This window comes from Pelecanus crispus, chromosome 6 (genome assembly GCF_030463565.1).
Source record: "Pelecanus crispus isolate bPelCri1 chromosome 6, bPelCri1.pri, whole genome shotgun sequence".
Taxonomy (NCBI): Eukaryota; Metazoa; Chordata; class Aves; order Pelecaniformes; family Pelecanidae; genus Pelecanus; species Pelecanus crispus.
This window is the reverse complement of record NC_134648.1, coordinates 18788431-18808760: the sequence shown is the minus strand read 5'-3', so window position 1 is coordinate 18808760 and position 20330 is coordinate 18788431. Positions and strand designations below refer to the sequence as shown.

The following is a 20330-nucleotide window of genomic DNA, read 5'->3' as shown; positions in this document are numbered from 1 at the left end:
TTCTCCCCTTCATTGCCCCCCACAGCTGTTTAGCTACCTCCACACATACCAAGCCCAGCTCTGATACTGCACAGCTGCATAACCTTGGGCCAAACTTCTGAGCAAACCGCTAAGTTATGAGACAGTCTGCAAGACGATAAGAAAGGCAAAAGCAGGGGGAGGAAAACTGAGAGCTTTGGGTCAGATCAAGCCATTAATATCTACAGTGAAAGCTGGATGAAACTGGGTTTGAGCATCATAACCATACGTTACCTTCCTCAGAAATGGCCAGCAATAACATTAGTCACACACCTGAGCTACATCAGGTGACAGTGATATTGGGATATCTAAGAACAAGATGATGCTGTACCTGTATAATAGACTGGGAAAGTGAATATGTGTGAAATCCTCCCAAGGACTGACAAACTCAGGACATCAGTGATCCCACTCATTCTGTAACCAATAAACTCAGAACACCAAGAGGCTGCCAAGGCTGCCCAGGTCCACCAGCACACAGGAACATCAATAGCTGTGACTGCTATCCGCTGTGAAGGATGGCAGCTGGGCTCTTGAGCACTCCCTGCTGTGGAAGCTTTTAAAAGAGGGCTTGAAGGGGGTGTCTATGCTCTGGTCTGAGGTGGCCAGGGCTTGCTTTGTGGTGCTTGTGCTGGGGAGGATGCAGGTAGATCAGGGCTGATCTATGTGAGACAGGCAACTCCTGGCTTAGGTCAATTTTGAGTTTCATGGGAGCTATGATGCTTTTTGCAGCCTGGTGGGGTGCTGCAGCTCAGGGGTTCATGCCTAGGCATCCCCCTGTGTGAGAACTTGAGGGGAGGCTGGGAGCTGAAATTTCAAGCCTCACAGGGTTTGTTCAGGCAGAAAAGCTTCTAGAGCAGCTCTGCATTTCCCAAATGTACACGGCTATAAGAGGCAGGAGATGGTGGGGACTGAGGGTCCCTCATGAAGTTGCTATGGGAGTTGCTCTGGGGCTAGAAAACCAGATTAATTTATTGTCTCAAACTGCAAAAAATAGATTTTTCTCTTCTTTTTTTGGTTTTTTTTTTTGGGGGGGGGGTTGTTTGTGGTTTGTTTTTTTTTTAAATAAAGAAGCTTTTCTCCTCCTCCTTGCACTCAGGAGCCTAGCACACAGCTCTTGACTTCAACTTCGTAGCTTGGCCATGCTTTTGGTGTGTGTTAAGCCTCTTCCAGCACTCAACAGAAAAGCTACCCAAAACATCAGCAGGTCTTGGGTCCGTCCCTCTGCCCTCCTCCGAGCTGGCCCTACATACAAAAGTGGAAAGCTGTTGGGGTTGCGTGGTGACAGGCAGCGGTGCAAATGTTTGGAGAAGACAGGTAGGAGTTATCAGCTAGGTGAGGGCAGAGTGGGCGGCTTTGGGGCTGCAAGGGAAGAGGGGAAGGAAAGAGCCTGGTTCTCTTATTAACTGATAACATTGAGCGCATTAATCAGCGAGTGAAGCTCATCCCTTACACTCTCCAGGGAGTGACAGATCGTCTGAGGGGTGTCCAGGAGCTCGATGCTGTGGGTGTAGGGCTCGTATTTCACCGAGAAGGGCCGCTTGATGTGTGCCGCGTAGTTCCTGCAGGGAAAGGGTACAGAGGGCTTGGTACCAGAGAAGGGTCCCGAATCTGCCTCCTACCCATCACCATTCACCCAGATCACAACAGGTTGATGCTTCTTTTAGGCAGAGTTTCTAGGTTAGCACAAAAGCTCTGGTTTCCCACCCTTCCAGTTCCACAGGGTTATAGCAGTAGTTGAGATCGCTCCTATTCAGCAAGGAAGATTGTGAGTTTGACTGCAGGTTTCCATGGGCTTGCATCAAACAAGAGGGTGCACTGAACTGGGCACCTGTATGGCCATCTCCAGGCATCCTCTACTCCAATTTCTTTTTGAAAAACACCGAGGAGATTTAGAAGCTAATCGCAGGGAAAGCCTGTGGTATTATAGTATTATATTCCCAAATCCTTTCTGACTTGCATTTATTGATTAATCTCTGCTTGGGGAGGGGGGAACGAGCTGCAAGCCATATTAAGGATAAATTTGACAGGCAGTGGCTCAGGCCTGGGTGAGGGGATGGGAATAACTTCACCGAAGCCATGCGGCTGAGCAACATTGTACTGTTGTACCCAAAGCCAACTGGAGACTGGATCTCAGCGATAAGCCTGACTTTGATCCCTCTCAAGAGCAAGACCATGTTGCTACCTTTCTAATGGGGAAGTATACAGTCAAGTGAAAACAAACCAAGGGTAAGGTTTTCCTAAAGTTGCTCATGTTCACCTCCAGCACTATGATTTGTACACTTGACAAGGTAGGGTATTTTTTTTCTTTAATGGCTGTGTAAATATGGAGCTGGGAATCTATATTTAGGTACTCATGGCTACAATCTCATGCTGGAAAGGACTAGGAAGATGAAGGGGCAAACAGCATTAGCAACAGGCATGCTCCTCACCTCTGCTGAAGCATCACCCTTTAACTCATGAATTGCTTAGCTTAGGGTACCCTCTTGTGGCTACCGTAGGTCTGCTCTGGCACAGGGCTCGGGGAAGCGCATCCCTTTTGTCAGATGCTCCTCCAGCTGGTACTGCATGCCGTGGGGAAGCCTAGTCCTGAATTGCTAGGGTCTGGGGAAAAGACCACCAGCTCCAGAAAGGGCCAAGCAGCAACATGGCCAAATCCACAGGCTGGCACTTGCAGGGAGCTGCCACACTTGCAGAGAAACAAAACCAAGTACAAACAGAGGGTTTTCTGCATACTTACTTTGCCCACCTCCTAAAAGATGCAGCTTATCTCAGTGCCCCCAGCTCTCCCAGGCAAGGGCCAGCTCACCTTGCTTATTAATGCTGTCAGCCACAGTGATGACTCGTAGCACAGCTGCTAATGGTTAGAAACTTGCCCTCCATACAGGGGTGTTCACTTGACACCTTTTGAAGCATGCAAGTACAACATGGATGCCTGGAAGGGTACTGGGGGCATGTGTCCACCCTAGAAAACTGGTGGAAAGTTTTCTTTCTGGGAAAAGAGGCTTTTCTTGAGAGATAACACTGATAATCAGGTTCATGGTGGCAGCTGCCAGTAATGCAAAAAATATAGATGTTTTAATGTTTTTCACCTCATAGACTAACATCTGTGTGGTCTTTCAGCTCTTTAAAGAGGATAATTTACAGCACTTGTCACTGTCAAAACCCTCTAGCCTAATCTTGGCTGTGTATGTGGTGTATTTTTCCTTTTTAAATGCAAGGAAATGACTCATTAGGCAATAGTTCACTTTTTTTTTAAAGCAGCCTAGTGCGTGTGAGAGGATGGGCTCCCCATGTGTTTGCTTTTGAGCAACTAAACTCCAGTTCTATGAACGGTGCAAGTGAGGGTAATAAAAGCAGAAGCTGAAATATAGCAGTCCTTGCCATGTTATTTATACGAAATACCCCACTTGCAGGAACTGCAGAGTCATGTACATTGTGTAATACTTCGTCTCATCCTATCACCTTCCTAAGCTAAGGTAAAATGGTATAGGCAAAGTTTTCTTTTTTGTTTTTTTTTTCCTCCTGTGGGCAATTCTGGGTATGGCCAAGAAAATGCTCTTCTGAACAGATGTCCATGGGTAAAGCTCCCCCTCCCCATTCTGTTTGCAGTCCTATGGGATGAGGAAACCCAGTTATACCAGTGGGATGCTGTCTGGGGTCTGCTAACCCAAGTTAACCTGCCTAGGAAGCAAAAGTTCCCTTTTTTCTATGGATAAATCTATCCCCATCAAGCAAATCTTTTTTGTTTGTGTATGAGCTACTAAGGGTGCCTGGGGGTTTTTTTGCTGGTTGAATGATAAATGAGTAAGTTGCCCAGCAGCTGCTCAGAAAGACAAACATCTTTCTGCATCCTAAATTCAGAGAATGCCACTGTTTTGAGCAGCTCTTCACCCCTCTCCTAAAACTTTCACCCACAAAGCAAACTTCTACATGATGCAGAAGCCCATGTTTCAGAAGGACACACGCTGGAAAGATGCTCCCATGAGGGACAGCTGGTAACTGACCTCTATCACTTGGACATTCTGCAGCAAGGAAGTGGAGGGGGTCCTGGCGGGCGCTTTGGGTTCCCAGTTTCTGGACCACCAGCCCTCTCTTATGTTGCTTGGCCTCTCCTGGGAACTGGAGACAGTCTGTAATTCCTTCTAAGAACTAGGCAGATGAGGTAGATTTGTCCCTTCTCTCGCTCCCTCAGTCTTGTCTCCAAGACTGCCTCCCACTCCATCCCACTCCTCCATACCCATGCCCTGGAGTCCAGCATATTTCTGGGGGGCTTTTGGGCAAATTCAAGGGACTGCAGTTGGACCCTGTAGGAACTGGAGAATCACTTTACTTTGAAAGACCTGACAACAGTTTCCAGGGTACTTCTGAGACCTTGAACTGAAAGCAGCCATGGTGTCAAGCTCTGTTTCAATATATTAATTTCTTTCTGTTTGGGTCTCCCTCACTGCCCAGTCCCACCTCAGTTTACTTTTGGCATCGCTGAAGCTCTCAGACACAAAATATACAGGCTGATAGTTCTGGTCCTGGTAGGGCTGAACTGCAGCAGCATCGGGGTCAAAGTCCCGCACTTCTGGTTCATCTGACAAGGAGTGCTATGGACACAGTAGAAAAATGCCAGCATGAAATTCAGGGGATCAGAGAACATGTATATGATAGACAGAGGTGGAGAACAAATCAGGTAAAGTCATTGGGGCTGTGCAGAGGAAAAAGGTTTTGTGCTGTACAGGGTCTAGAGCAGAGAGGCAAGTTATGCTGGGACTTACTATGAGCTCCCCGTAGGAAGACAGGAGCCCGGCTCCGTAGGCTTTAACTATCCCATTCTGTCTGCAGAGCCCAAACTCCACCGTAAACCAGTAAAGCTGTGAAAGGAGAAAGAAACATGCATAGGGGACACAGCTCTTCATCTCTTTGTCAGTTCTGAGCCCTTGCATGATGGCTGGGGACTGGGGTTGTTTAAACGAACAGGTGCCTGGCACTTTGTCCCATCTCCTTACCCTGCACCCATTGCTGCCAAAGGAAAGTGCTAAACTAAGCTGCTGCCAGGCCAGGACAGATGGAAACTGTGTTCCTGGGCTGGTCCCCTGCGTGCCCGGCTGCTGCGTGGTGCTGCTGTTCAGTGCCCTTGGAGCAGGACAGGTCTCCTTGCCAAGGGAGAGGCAACGGAAGTGGATGTCATTTAATCCCATTCCAAAGAGTCCCAGCAGTGCTGTCATTAGAAATACGATGCTTGATGATACTCTGGTGCCCGAGAAAATTGGGTTAATGTGCAAGTGAGCTCTGCTGTTTAACTGACCTCCACTCTGCACAGTCATGAAAGAGCAGGGCTGTGGCAACTTGGGTCTGAGCTGGGGGCTGTGAGCCTGCAAATCTGGAGAGAGCAGGCTGGACCAGTCCCCCAGTAATGCAGAACTGCTGCTGGAGGGGTCGGGGCCCCCTCCAGCAAAGAGGAAAACTTACCGTTGCGAGCTTCTCAATTTCTTCATCAGTTGCTCCCAGAGACGCCAGCCCAATGTCCTGGGAAGAGAAGGGAAGGGATGAACATCAAGACAGATTTGGCCTGAGGGCCTTATGCATGGATTGCTCTGTTTTATTGCCTTGAGACAACAGATATAGTTGCCCCGTGCTGCCATGCATCTGCTGGGGCTTCATCGTGCTCTGACTAAAAATGCTTTGCTGCACAGTCTGACATTTTTACTGTGTATTAGGGTTCTTGGTCCATCACTAGGGCTCCTGAACATCATGTTTAATATAAATAAATCCTGGAACAAGAAGGGCTTAGGTGGTGAGACTGGGGTTGGTTTGGGTTCCCACCTTGTGCCCTGCCCTCTGGGGGCGAGGAAGCAGACGACCGCCTTACCTGAGAGAACTGGGCAAACGTCTTGTCAGCCAGCATCGGGACGTGCCCCAGCAGCTCATGACAGCAATCTCTGCCGATGCCCGGGGGAAAGGAGGAAAATGCGGTCAGCAACGGACAGTTTGTCCATTAGGGAGAAAGATTAATTGCTGGCCAGGCGGGATGTCTGGGCAGGGGAGGCCATCGGGGTTGGGCGATACTCACGGCTCGGGGGAGTGCATGGGCGAGGACGCGTGGCGGATATACTGCGTGCACTGGAAGACGCGGAAGGCCAGGCTGGCAAGGAAGTCCCGTGCTGACAGCAAGCCAGCCACCGGCCGGAGCTGGAAGCCGGTCCTCTCTGAAACAGCGCATACTGTCTCTGCGGGAGTGCATGGCCCACGGGCTGTGCTGGCGTCCCATGTTCCCAGCACAGACAGCAAAAGCATCAGTGCTGGAAACTAAAGGACTTCTGCTGTGCCAAGCCTAATCTTTTTCCTTCTATTAGGGAGCAACATCTACTCTTTAGGTGTTCAGTGGGATCATTTGACTATGGACTTGACCTTCAGTTGCAGCCCACTGTGTTTAGCTGCAGGCCCCACCGCCTGAGGTCTACCTCTGTCCTCTGTAGGCAATGCACAAGCCTCCACCAGCTCTCCTCCCAGATCTCAGCTCACACACTCCTCCATTTGGTTAGGGTTTCCCAGCTGTAGCTGCCACCACCGTACTGGAGCACTGGCAGACCTTGGGCCTGGATCCCCCAGGCTCAGACCCACCTTTCAGGAAGCGCGAGACCTCCTCCAGCTGAGGGATGTTGTTCTCATTGTAGCCACAGAATTTCTCCAGTAGATTGAAAGCTTCGAGGTACTCCTTGCAGGCATGAGTGGGGTACAGGCTCTTCAGGGTGCTGTACACCTCCTTCCTTCAGGACAAGAGGTGGCAGACATTCAGTGGCTTGATGCATGTAGTCCTCTCACGTCCGCTGGTTATACACTATCAAGGACCCACACCTGTAGGTTTCTTGTCCTTTTGCCTTTCTCCACCACTAAGTCTATGTCTGTGCACATTGATAGGGGTATGTAAACATACAGACACACATTCAAATGAGCCTGCGAAGTCAGCAGTTGTATCTGCACAGACCTATTCCTGACCTTGAAGGTCAGAAGACTGTATAAAAGGTATTAACTGGAATTAAAATATTCCCTGTAGGTTAGCTCCTGAAGTTGCACTATGAAGGCAGTCAATATAATCAGGAGATAACCTTGTTTAGGAGCCTGTGTACTCAGCTCGTATGAGCTGGCCTTGTTTTCAGGGACACTCCTGCAGTGACACTCCTGGAAATAATCATGTTCAAAGGAAGCGTTTTCCTACGTGAGGCCAGCGAGGTACAGTGCAGATAATCACCATCGGCCTCATACTTCTTTCTGCAGCTATGATAACTGCCCTTTGTTTGGAGGCTGCTACTAAGCCAGGTCCCCTTAGAGAAGTGGGACTCCAAATTATCTACCTTGCTCTCTGGGGAGGCTCCTTTGGAGGAAACCCCTGGGGGCTGCAGTGTGCAAGTGGTCTTGGTGCAGCCCCAAGAGAGGACAGATAGAGCATCACTGTTTTGGAGGTAGCTTGCTCTCCCAAATGCAGTCCCTACCATAAAATGCCGTGCAATGAGTTACTGTTTTTTATAACAAGCCATTAAGTAGGATGCTTGCACTCCTGATACATTCTTCAAGAGGTCATGCCCTAACCATTTAGGGTTTGATTCCCGGCTTCTAGTGGTGAAGCCAATAAAGGTCACAGATTAAATCAGCGCTCACCAGGTAGCGATCTCCTCCGCTGTGTACTCCACATGAGGGATTGGGTCCCCACTGCAAGGCAAATGCACTGTTACTGACAGCAGCAGAGCACAAGCCAGGCTTCTCTTCCCTTTCAGAAGGAAGCACTTTGGAGAAGCTCTGCATAATGTTGATCAATCTACTCTAAAGCAAACAAGGGGGTGACAGGAAAGACAAAGCCTTAGTACTGGGTCATTTGTGCAGGCGCAACAAATACATAGACACAGAGAAAAACATTAGTCTAGCCAGAGGTTATAAATGCACAAGGGATGAGCAAAAGCTTAGCAGGAATACTATTTCCCAGGGGAAAAAAAAAAATGGTTTTCACTGGAAAAAAATTGAAACTTTGCATGAAAATAAATTAATTTTATGTTCCTGAACTTCAGGGGACTGATGGCTCCAAGAATGAATCAGTGGCTGGGAAATAAAAGCAGCTAATAAGGAAAACTAAATGCATTTGAACTGCAGAAAAATGTGTTGTCAGTAAGGACAGCAAGAAAGGAATAGCTCAACATTGACATAACTGGGAACTAAAGAAGACTGACACTTTTGCCTTTTCTGCATCATAATTAGCAATTGTATTTCCTAAATCCTTCTGTTCTGTATTTGAACAAATGAGATATTCACATATTACAGCAATAAAGCATAGTTCCTTTTCCATTAACAGCCTGAAGGGATGCTACACAGTGGCTCATAAATGCTAACGTGCAGATGAGATGTGAGAGAAGACATCTTAAATGGGTGCATCATCTTAGGACAGTATTTCTTCCTGTATCCCTCACTGCTCGCACAGTGACTTTCTGTGCATTTAGTATTAGTACAGGATAAAAACATCAATGTCTATATTCTGGGCTTCAAATCTGCAAAGAACATGAAACCTAACAGAGCAGAAAGCCATGCTGGGATCACATTGGTTGCAGGGATAGCTCAAGAAGTTGACCCATATAATTTCCATAGCCTGCTTTCTGCACAGCTCGCTACGGAAATCTACATTTAAAGGCCTGCTCGGAGAGGGAGCTGCTGCAGTTGAAGGCAGTGTTACTGAATAGGATCTAGGGAATATTTTACAAACCCAAGTGAATATTAGAGCTCTGTTTGAAGTTGTAGTGAACAGGATGAGTGCTATCACTGTATATATCACAACAGGAGTATTAAGTAGGAGTACAAGAGATAGTCTTAAATCTATAAAAGTCAATGATGAGACCATTACTGGAATCTATTTAATTTATTGGAGACAGTTAGGATATGAACCTTTTAGTCTATAAATACCCTCATAGCAAAAAAAAAAATCTGACAGCAGAATTCAATCTAGCAGATGAAAGGCGTGTATTATCCATTGGGTGAAAGCTAAAGCTACCAAAGTTCAGTTTAGAAATAAAACCCACATTTTTTCACGGCCAGGATAATGAACCATTGGAACAAGCTTTCTGGGCATGTGGTAGCTTTTTCAGTACTTGAAACACCGAAGTTGAAACTAGATGTCATTCTAAAAGAGATGCTACATTTCAAAATGAAATTTGAGGTCTGATGGAATTATATGTGTCTTTTGTTATGCAGGAGGTTTATTCTGGCTTTATCAATGTATGAATTAATGATGACAGACATTTTTTAATTAAGAAGAGACTGGAATACATAAAGAGAAGAAAGACACAAAAAGAGCTGGCCAGGCTGAATGGGGAGAGAAAACATAAAAGAAGTCTCATGCAGGTAGCACAATAACTTCCCAACAGGCTGCATTGACATGGCATTATCCCTGCATGGATGCTAGGAAAGAGACTTACTGCTTATAGTGAAAAGCAATTTCTGCTATTGATTTCCTTCTCTGGCGATATACTTGGTCAGAGTAGCCCTGTGATGACAAATAGGAACAGAGACAGGATTTTTAATCAGTTACTAAAATTTCTCACCCAACAAAGTTCATCACTGGCCGGAAAAACTTCTCTCGTGGTGGTGATTGTACTACAGTTCCCTGATCAGCTGCACCCTGATCAGCAGGTGTTCTCCAACTCCCTGCTTCTGAGGGAAGGCTCAGGACTCTAACGTGAGCATGTGCCCACACAGATTAACTCACCGGGTGATCCAGATCCAAGTCGGGGTCAAACTTGGTGACTAAATGGTGGCACTTGTCCAATTCACAGATTTTTCTGGGAAACCAGTGAACTGTGGGGAGAGAGAAAGAGAAAAACTGGCTGTGGAAGTGAAGATGGAGCATCCCCGGCTGAGAAGAGGTTGTGAGGTTGAGTAAGACACATCTGGCCTGGTGTACCAGAAGAGGTTGTGAGGTTGAATAAGATACATCTGGCCTGGTGTACCAAATGCACACACACAACAAACAGCACATGACACAGCTGTGCCTTCCGGGCAGTGGTCCTACACAGTCAGTGCTCTTGTCCTAGAGTCAGATCTAATGCCATGATCTGCATCTCATTACTTCCCTGCCCATCTCTCAGCAGAGTATTTTATGACAAAAGTAAACAAGAAAAAGTAAAACAAGTAAAAACTGGATTTTACCTAAAGATTCCAGACTTCACATTAAAACCAAATCCAGAGGTCCAACTGGTTATAGAGCAATCACTGCAGATCTCTAGGGATGTATTACAATAAGAATCACCCTGTCTTCAGAACAGGATGGCGTGGGGAGTGTCTTGTAGTTTAGTGCTGGATCTGTACAGAGTTCCTGACACATAGGTAGGAAACTGCTTTATCTTTATAATATAAAACACTGGAGTAGGGATGGAGAACTCTGTAGGAGAGGTGTGAACAAAGCATGAACTTTCATCCCCTATTTTTATTTTTTCAATTTGGCACCAGAATAATGGGCTATGGACTCTGGAGTCTGTTGAGAAATGGACAAGAGGGAAGTAGCTTTCAGGATTCAGGTGTCCCAGAGGCAGTCTTTTCTGTTTTGCTCAAATTCAGCATACAGTAGCCCTTCCCCTTTTCTGGGAATAACAAAGTCTCCACCCTGTTTCTACAGCTCAGCCTCTCTGCAAAAGTGAAACAGTTTGTAAGTTCCTTACATTTGTCTTCCTTAGTGGTCCTCACGTCTTCTGCTACCCTCTTGATGGAGCTAAGGAAAGTATTCAGGTCAGAGCTGTGGACTTCACAGCGCACAAAGTACTCCAGTTCAGCATTCCCTTCACGGGGCTTTCGGCTAAGCCTGGTCTCCAGGTGGTGAATTTTAGCTTCAAATGTCTTTTGGAATATGGAAAAGGAGAACAAAAACATTAAACAACACATGAAACACCTGCTGGTACTTTCCAAAGATGGCCATATGGCTACATCTGGGAGGGACTGTCCCTTGGCTTTTTCTTCTTTTTTCCACCCCTGGGGATAAACACACTTACCCACTAATTCCACAGTTTTTCCTTCTGGACAGGCAACCAGTGGGGCTGGTCAATAACTATCAACAGAAGACTTCCACAGTGGCAAAGATGATCGTATCAAGAGGGGAAATTGATGTGACAAAACGCCACCTCCTATGACCCCCTTTCCTTTAACCTCCCAGTTCAGGCAGAGGTGGTTTTTTGTTGGTTGCGGGGGGAAGGGGTTGGCGATGACGTTGAAGGGGCGGGCGCGGGCAGGCGGCGCGGCGCTGGCCATGGTGCTGAACCGGGGGAGCCGAGCCGCACCCAGTCTGCAGTAGCGTTAATTTGGGGCTCCCTATCAGAACTGATATCATTTGGGCCCATTATCAGAACCGACCTCCCCCAAAGAATGAGAAGGCAACAAAATAGAATCTATAGTCTTCCAAAGGTCCCTGGTAGATTTGTGGATATTTTCTTTGGCTCAGTGGAAACTGGCAGCACAAGCCCAAGTCCCTGGGCAATGACCCAACCTTTCCAAAGTCTCTGCAAGATCTTTGGTAGAGGAAGGGACATGATTTCTTTTGTTAATCAGAGGCAGAAAGATGAGAAGGAACAGATGCGATGCCACAGGTAAATTAAATTTAGGACCATGTTTTTTAACGTACCTACCAACTTCACTATTACATTGTCCCTTCAACAATCAATACCTTTGCATTAATCTGACAGCTGTGATTGCATTACCTATGCTTTGGCTGCATGTAACACATACAGAAGAGTGAAACCAGCTTCCCTGCAGCCTGGTTCATGATGAGGCAAATGTCATTATGCCTGTCTGCTTTCATATCTTGTACCTGCATTGCCAGAGGGATCTGGGAAATGAATCTTCCTCTGTTGTGGCTTGATGTGCTTGTCTTTTTATTATATTTAAAGCTCTCTCTGCGACAAGCTCAAAGAGCTTTTTTACTAGGAAAGCTTTTGATTCAGCAAGTAAATTGCTCCAGGAAGAAACAAATAATATTTGAACATAAGCTGCCCCTGCTTCTTGCTTGATGTTTTAAAAATTGTTTAAATTATAGACTTTAAATGCAGTGTAACATAAAATCCACCAAGTACAAGAGCCTACACTTCTATGTTTCATACCCGCTAAGCAGTCTGTTGCATTTGAAATGTTACACTGATGGATTGTTCATGCCTTATCTGGCAGTTGTGCACTTCTAGGAAGGACACCCCAACCATGGCAACACCAAGGTCTTAATCTGACAAGCTTGTCTTAGAGATTCTTTCAGTCTTGAGACAAGAACCATATGTTGCCCAGAAAACATCTTTTCTCACAACAGTCCTCTTAGTGGAGATGCAAGATGTTTTGTAATTGCTGAAGATCCTGAACACTTTTCATAAGATTATGAGATAGAACTGCATGGGCAATGAATAGCTAGAATGCCCTACAATTTCAGGGAAATACCTATCTCCTAAACACACTTTTTGTATGTTTACAGCTGTGAGGTAGTGGGTTTGCTGTATAGTGTTGCTGGTGATCTGAGTGGTTGCATTTCATGGGAAAGAAGGTGTTATATAATTATCACGTGTATTAATATATGAGCTAGCAACATGCCCTTGTGACAAGAAAGGCCAACCACATACTGAATTGTAGTAGCAAGACTGTAGACAACAGGTCAAAGGAAGTGATTCCTCCTCTCTGTCTGGAATGAGAGAGACCACATCTGGAGTACCGTGTCCCAAAGAAGAAAGACATTGATGTGCTGTAGCAGGTATAATGGAGGGCTGCCAACATGCTCGTGGGCTGGAGCACAATGTTATGTGAAGAAAGACTGAGGGAATCGGAGTTGTTCAGCTTCAAGAAGTGAAGGGGCAGGGGAGATTGGTTCACTGTCTGCTAGTACCTGGTGGGAGGGTGTAAAGAAGACAGAGCCAGACTTGTCTGAAAAGTACACAGTGGAAGGACAAGAAGCAATGGGAACAAGTTCGAAGCCGGAAGGGCATTAAAAAAAAAAAGAAAAGAGAAAAAGCTTTTTACCATGAAGGCAGTCAAACTCTGCTCAAGGGGTCCAAGGAGACTGTGGGAACTCTACCTTGGTGATACTCAAAATGCAACAAGCACAGCCTGAGCAACCTGCTGTGACTGGACCTGCACTGAACAGGAGGTTGGACTAGAGACCTCCCAAGGCCCCTTACAACCCACGTGGCTGATTAATAGGAAAAAATTGTCCTTTCCTCTCACTGCTGAAGTCAATTAAATTAAACTAGGTAGATAAAACATATCTCAGAACCTCAGTTTGCAAAACACTTTTGAATCCTTCTGGATGAAAATGTACTACATAAATGCAAGTTGTCATGTTTTGATTACTGTTTAAATAGGCAGCATTTATCTCAGTCTTTCCATTCATGGTACTGAGATCTTAGATAATGCAACATTATATTGCTGGCTAGGGGGTAAAAGCTCAATCAGTTACCAGTTTTCCCTGGTATTAAAGCTATATACAGGGAGCATCTCTGGGGCGAACCAACAGAGCCTTTAACATGTGAATCAAAATCATCCCTGAAGTAGGGAGGTAATTTTGAAATCAATGTAACAGTTTTACACCCAGGGTGAAGCTGTTCCTGTAACTCTTTGACCAAGGACCAATGTGGCAATGCCATTCAGAGACTGCCAAAACCTGAACCCACAAGTAAGGCAGGTTCCATCTGTAGCCATGCAGAGCACACGGCTTGCTTTGAATGTTGGATCAGAGCTCTGTGCATGAAGTTGAAGTGCTGAGTAGTGGAGGGGGCTGTCAGAGTATGCTACAAGCCACAAGGGTGTGGATTGTAGGTTTGAAACTGTGTGGTTGGATCGAGTAATTAAGCAAAGTTAAGCCCAGAGCTTAACAGCACTACCAGACAGAAGTATGGCTCATTCTTAGTGATGGAAAATGAGGGCACGCTGGGGCATGAGCAAAGCATGACTGTGGGGACATCAGCCAATTAACTGATACTTTGCAGTAGGCAGACCTAGTCTGAGTCTTCTTTAGTAGACTCAGGTGATATTCCTCACAGAAGAGCCATGAAACCTGTAGTGTGTTCCTTGAGTCCCATACAACAGGTTAGGTACTCACCTCAAATACTTTAAGTGCACGGGACAGTGGTGAAGTCTTAGCTCCCTTGAGCATGAAGAAGAGGTTCAGCATGGCTCTCCCATCCTTCTCCTCAAAGACAATGGTCTCTGTAGACTCTGCAGCATCAGTGGCTGCAGCTGCAGCCTCTCTTTCCTTCCTGGCATCTTCAATGAGGCTTTGACGTCTACCAATGAACCGTGGAGACTGAAGGCAGAACAGAAATAAATAACACTTCTGATAGAGTTGTAGGGCAGATCAGAGGCATCCCTGGTAGCTGGATGATGGGTGACTGATGTGTCTCAGCACAGGAAGAAGGGGAAGGTTGAACTGACTTGCCTGGCTTTGTAGAGGAAGCTCTGGTGATGAGGACTGAGGCTTTAGAATTGAACTTTCATAAAAGTTTTAGGAACAATCTGTGTAAAATATCCTTTTAGCATAACTAGAGACTGGGTTTCTCCCCTCACCTTCCTTAGCAACAGTTTTCAATATCCTTCAAAAAATAAAAATCAGAAACAATCTCACACAGTTTTCAGGTTTCTGATGAGCTCAAGTGGAGAGGTGTTAGATAAACATGAAGTCATCTGAGAAAAGTTATGCTATGAGGGACAGCTGAAGCCCACAGCTGTGGCCTGGCTGGGAAACATGAACTGTTTGCAAGTGTATTAGCAGGGCACCTTAGCTAAACTGATCCCAGGATCCAGCACCACATTTTCTCCTGACATTAAGTGGATATTTGCCCATTGAACTGTAATGGGAACCACATCCATATATCCCAGAAAATAAATTCCTCCCACTGGTGTATAATTTGTTTTGTCCCAACAAACTCCTGCAGATTTCTGTTACTTGGAATTGCACCTAAAATGCTGCAACTTGGTGCCTGGGGTCATGTTAGGTCACTCATTTATATTTATAGTGAGCTATAAACTACTTCCATCACTACTGTTTCTTTTGTTATACAAATAGCTCATATACTAACTTATTTGTTCTTGGTCTTTTTACAACCAGTTTTCAATTTAGAGGCAGCTCAGCTGGTTCCAATTTTCTGTGTTTGATACCCAAACCAGATGACAAACCCTCAGAACTTGCTAATAGAAACCTGGGGAAGCACTGAAGAAGGAGTAGCACATAAAACCATCCAGCACCTGCATATAGCTAGTAGGACTGGCTGCAGTTTTCCCTCTGATTACATTGAAAATATCTGGAAAGGGGATAGATGCTAACCAAGTAGTGCCTTCCCTACCTTGTGAAAATTTGGAGAATGTTTTCCTTTTAAAAAGACAGTCTGCTCAACTACTAAGCCCATTTTCTCTCTGATTTTCAAAGCCCACCATCAGTAACTGTTTCCTGTGAAAATCCTCTTGGATGCTTTAGTGGTATAAAGCTGACATTTTAAAGGCAGACTGAAAAATGTAGCACATCTAGGCGCCAGTGCATGTACTTCTATCCAGTCCTTTTCTAATAAAGATACCCTGAAATGATATTTGCAGATCCTCAACCCCTTTATTCCTTGTGGCACAGAAAAACATCTTCTAACAAATAAGCACATATTGCTACTTGTCTAAATCAACATTATTCATGCCCAAAGAGAGAAGACATCTAATAAGTATCCTGAGGCATAACTTTTAAAAGCTTGTGAGCATGTGCTCAGCTTTAAGTGTGTATTTTATATCACCACTGTTTTTAAAGCTAAGGCAGTGTTTACTTTAAAGTGCCTGCAATAAGCAGGGCAAACAGCCTTGTGCTAGTCACAGTAACTGGTGTCTGCAGCGGTTCCAAGCCTGGCAGTGCTTTAGCTAAGGATATTTTATCACACTGTGCCCTGAGGCGCAGAAGTGCAGCAGGTTTTTACTTCTGGGGTGGAGTGGGGGAGAGAAGGGAAATTAGACCCCCACGTTTAGGCTGTAAATCAAGTTAAAATCCAACTGGAAGGAGTTTAAATAGTGAGCAGACCTGTGTGACTGGAAAGCCTCACTGGGAGAGGCAGCCACGACCCACTAGACCCATGTGCTGGGACTGGGTGGCCCCTAGCAGGCAGGAGCAGGGGCTTTTGGTCCCAGTCGAGGGGTCCTAGAAGCTGCTTAGCTCCATGCTGGCATGTTTTGGGTGGGTGAATTAAAAAAAAAAAAAAAAAAAAAAAAAAAAGAAAGAAAAAGGCTGAATTTTGCTTGGGAGAGGAGTGGTGGGAGGGGTCTGCCTGTCTGCTGCCTCTTCTGCCAGGTAGAGGCTGCCTAGCTGTGCGCTGCCCATCTGATCGTCCTCTCTTCTGCTCATCTCATTTACACTCATCGGGGTATTACCTCCTTTTGCTGGAAATTAGGAGTCTGGCATATAAACTAAGCAAACTGATCTCTCATGATAAATGCCTTCCTTTCTTCAGAAGGCACTTTTACATGGTATTTCCAAATTGCCTTGCAGACTAGCTCCCTGAGTGCATATCTAGCTACAGTGAGAAGTTTAATTTGATTTTGCAAAACATTTATTTGCCTAACTGGGGCCTGCGTCTGATATGGTCATTCACCTCTTATGAAGGTTTAGTTTGTTTTTCCTTCTTTGAATTTGCTGCAGCTCAGAGTGCCCTGCCTAAGCAGTGTCATTAAAAAAATTGTGCTCTGAGCTAAAGTACTTCGGCTTTTTTTTCCTGGCTCATTATTTGCAGCAAGCAGGAAGGATTCTAAAGACTATTTCCCTTCCTGCAGCATGGGGACAGTAATGTCCCACCCCTGCTTCCCTGGGCACTCCTTCCTGCTGGTTTGCCTCCTGCCTGGCTCTGCTTGTGTGCTCTGTAACCAAACCCTGCTCCAGCTACAGTCCCATGGTGTCTTGTAAAAACTATTAGCAGCAGAAAAACTAAATACATAACAAGAGATTTTTCCATGGTGTGAGTTTGATGTTTGGCTGGCCCACTGACATATAAAATACCTGCTGGTGCAGATGAGTTCTGGGATTGCAAAGGTCCTTTTTTCCCCACAGTTTGCACAGTTTCCCTTGCAGCAGGGTGCTGGTCCCTGGGGGTTAATGGCAAGGGAACACCTCAGATCTGCCAGTGGTGTGGAGGGGCTGGGTGGCTGATCGCCCATGTGCCGACACCACAAGGGCTGGGGACACACGATGTCACATACAAATGCAGAGTCATGCCTCTTGCCTGGTACAAGCCAGCAAAGTAAGTGACAGGATTGTGGAGAGCTCCTATGCTAGGCGAAAGCAAACGGCAAAGCCTTTCATGCAGCCTGGTCTCAGAGTGATCCTAACAGGGCTAAGGGGTTTTTTTATTTTATTTTTCTGAGAATTTCCATTCAAAGAAGAGACACAAAGACAGGCTGAGTTTTTATGTCTGCCCCAGGCTGGAGGAACCACTCACCCCAAGCAGGCTGCCACACTCCTGCCAGCACACATGGTGAACCCGAATTTCCTCTGGCCCCTTTGTTCAGTGGCCCATTTCCCATCAAACACAAAGCAGCACCCCAGAGTGTGTAATAACCAAGCACTCACCCCTTCTTCAGACAGCAACAAGCGTCTCAAGTACTGATTTGATAAACAGCGTGGAAAATACCGGGTTTTCAAGAACCACTTAGGTGTTCGTTATTTTGCCAAAATGAAAACGGTTGTGTGAGAGGGAAGCCTTCCCTGATTTCCATTTATTAGAGAAAGTAAGCTTACCTCCTTGTTTCCTAAATGTTTCCTTTCCTTTCCAGCACACTCCACTCTCCAAAACACCTCTCACTGCCTACGTAGTGGCTGATTTTACCGAGTCAGTGCATCACACAGGGTTAAGAGGAGAGGGGTGAAAAAGGCAGCGGGCGTAAGGGAGGGAAACAGGGAGCTCTATAGCCGACCTGCTGGAGTCACCCTGCAGACGTCTGCCAAATATATCTGCTCCCTAACCCAGCTTGATTCCCGAGCTTCCTCCTGCCTAGCACCCTGAGGGGGTCCCCTCCCAGTGCACCTGCTGCCACCGGCTGCTCCAGCTCCTCCGGAGTGACCCACAGCCTGGCCACATCTCTGACCCACAGGACTGTCCTGTGCCAGGAGTCTCTGGGCTCCTCCTGCCTGCCCTGGCATTTGAGTTAGGAGGTGAAATGTCCCTGTGCCTACAGCCAGTCCAATGGGTTGGCCAGACTTGACTTTCTAAAGGCACCTGACAGCTCAGCAGGAAGTTTTCCGCTCTTTCCCCTGACACATCAGATCTGGTGTGTGCAGAAGTATTCCCTGGGCTAAACCCAGGGCTGAGACCACATCAAGGGAGCTCTGGGAACAGAAACGGGGGAAGGATGTGCTGGGAGAAAGCAAAACTGTGGACACAGCAGCAGTGAACAAACTGATTAAATTGTCTGTGCCTCGTAAGTTGTCTGAAATAACAGTCACACTTTTTCATTATGCTGGAAAAGTGAAATCTCTGCAGTTTATTGCCTTGAAATCAGAAGAGCATTAAGATTTTCTAGTTGCCTTTCATGCTGGCGATTCCTTGTTATCCCTGCCTTAGGTCTATGGGTTATTTACCTTGGTTTTGGTTGGTGGGGGTGTCGCATTAGTTCGAGCTTTCATCCCCCTAAATGTTTGCATTTCACATGTACCAGTATGTAGAGAGAACTGTTCGGGTAATTTCCCTTTGCCAGCCTGGAGCCCAGAGGTGCCCACGTGCGGGAACTCCCACAAAGGCAGTGTTGGTCCATCTATCCCTACCTGCCTCTGCCTATAGCTGTGGGAGAGGCTGTGGTTTTTGGAGGGGGAGGGAAAGAAGTGGGGTAGGGTTGTCTTACCATGATGGCCTCAGCTTGCTTGGAGTCCAGCTCCGACACCGCCCTGCGGAAGCCTTTGGCTGCAGAGGTGGAGATGTTCGGGGTTGGCATCTTTGCTCTTCTACGAGCTCTGATCTCCGCTTTCCAGCTCCTTGCCAGCTTTTTATAGGGCAGGGCTGACGTCAAAGATGCTTTCAAATCTTCTCTCCCCCCGCCACCTCCCCATCACCACCTCCCTCCTTTCTCCCCCTCAGGCTGAGAGGAGGAGGGGACGTGAAGGAGAGAAACGTTTCTGTCCCATTAAATCTAATCGCTACAAAGATTGCAGACACCCTGCTTTCGCAGACCAGACGCTCCCCCCACCTGTTTGCCTGCACCCAAAAGATTTCTACTCTGTTTTCCGCCCCCCCCTTCCTCTTGATGGAGTTCACTCTCACACCGTGTTTCAGTCCAACACATTTGCTTTCCCAGCTTGGGAGTTGCATGAAAGGATTTTGATCTGTGAAAGGACAAAATCAAAGGAAGAGATTCAGCCCTCTCTGGCTCTTTTTTCCCCATGTTTGCCTTGTCATTGAGGCAGTAAATGAATAGGAAAATAACACTGATTCCCCCAAGGCAGCTGTGGGACTGGATGCTGTTCTCCTGTACGCACCTCCTGATGCCTGGCCCCTGCAAACACTGTGTGTTTCAGTGCTCTCCCACCACCTCATGTCTCAGTTTGGCCATGTAATGCTGACAACAGGACTACAGAATTGGGCCCCTTGAGTCCTCAGAGATGAAAAAGGCTTTAAAGAAAATAACCTGGAAAAAAACCCTCTGAATCCTGCCTTCCCAAGGACTTTGCTCCTCTTGCAGTAGTAATTCCTAAGAGACCAAATGCCCAAGGACCTCTGGTGCTGTGACAGTGGGTGGCAGCTCAGGACCTGTCCCAGGATTCTGTTTTGCTGTGAGCAAAATGGCCTTTTCCTCGCCAGCGGATTTGCAGCAACTCTCCCATGCCAAAGAAGTGCTGAGGGAACACACAGTCCTGCTTCCTGTGAGCCACCACTGCACTGGGGACAGGCCACTGGCTGGAACAAATCTCTGTGGAGGGGAAGCCAGTGGCGTTTCTCTGGCTGACTGATGGAGAGCTCACCCACAACCTTGGGCAACTGGGGTGTTGCTTTGGAAGACGTCTTGCTGAAGACGTGGTGCGTGTGAGTGGCTTGTCCTTCACCTGGCAGGACAGCTGAGTTCATGCTAGCATGCTGAAAATTTTTGCAGTGCCAAAAGCCCTGGAGGATCAGCATCCCATTGACCTCCTCAAGGCTGCAAAGCTCCTGATGTTTGCCGTCTTCTGCAAACACCAGAGAGCAGACAGCATGATTAACACCACTAGCCCCACCAAGGCAGCTTGGGAAGCTCCAGCTGGCTAGAGGTTGGTAGAAGTTGAAGGTGAAGTGAGCAGTTGGAAGCAGCTGAAGATTTGGTCCAGTAGTGAGCCAAAAACAATT

At 46.6% G+C, this 20330-nt stretch overlaps 1 protein-coding gene across 1 annotated transcript; it reads right to left on the bottom strand.

Annotated features, from left to right (window-relative positions):
- Positions 1 to 1417: 1417 nt before the first annotated feature.
- On the bottom strand, positions 1418 to 18948 carry TH (tyrosine hydroxylase). The gene is made up of 13 exons (XM_009480384.2): positions 18859 to 18948; positions 14102 to 14305; positions 10701 to 10875; positions 9752 to 9840; positions 9462 to 9529; positions 7663 to 7713; positions 6628 to 6773; positions 6077 to 6212; positions 5876 to 5945; positions 5476 to 5532; positions 4782 to 4877; positions 4477 to 4610; positions 1418 to 1577 (listed from the first exon to the last, which is right to left on the bottom strand). Exons 1-13 carry the CDS (start codon positions 18946 to 18948, stop codon positions 1418 to 1420), a joined length of 1476 nt encoding a protein of 491 aa, XP_009478659.2.
- Between the last annotated feature and the right edge of the window lie 1382 nt (positions 18949 to 20330).

Bases quoted from the DNA above. Each gene is read 5' to 3' on its own strand.
- TH (XM_009480384.2), bottom strand. From the start codon at position 18,948: ATGCCAACCCCGAACATCTCCACCTCTGCAGCCAAAGGCTTCCGCAGG. The intron at 4,611-4,781 runs GTAAGTCCCAGC...CTGTGTCCATAG, and splicing joins CTTCCTACGGGGAGCTCATA to CACTCCTTGTCAGATGAACC. The intron at 1,578-4,476 runs GTGGGACTGGGC...CTTTCCCTGCAG, and splicing joins GATGCCAAAAGTAAACTGAG to GAACTACGCGGCACACATCA.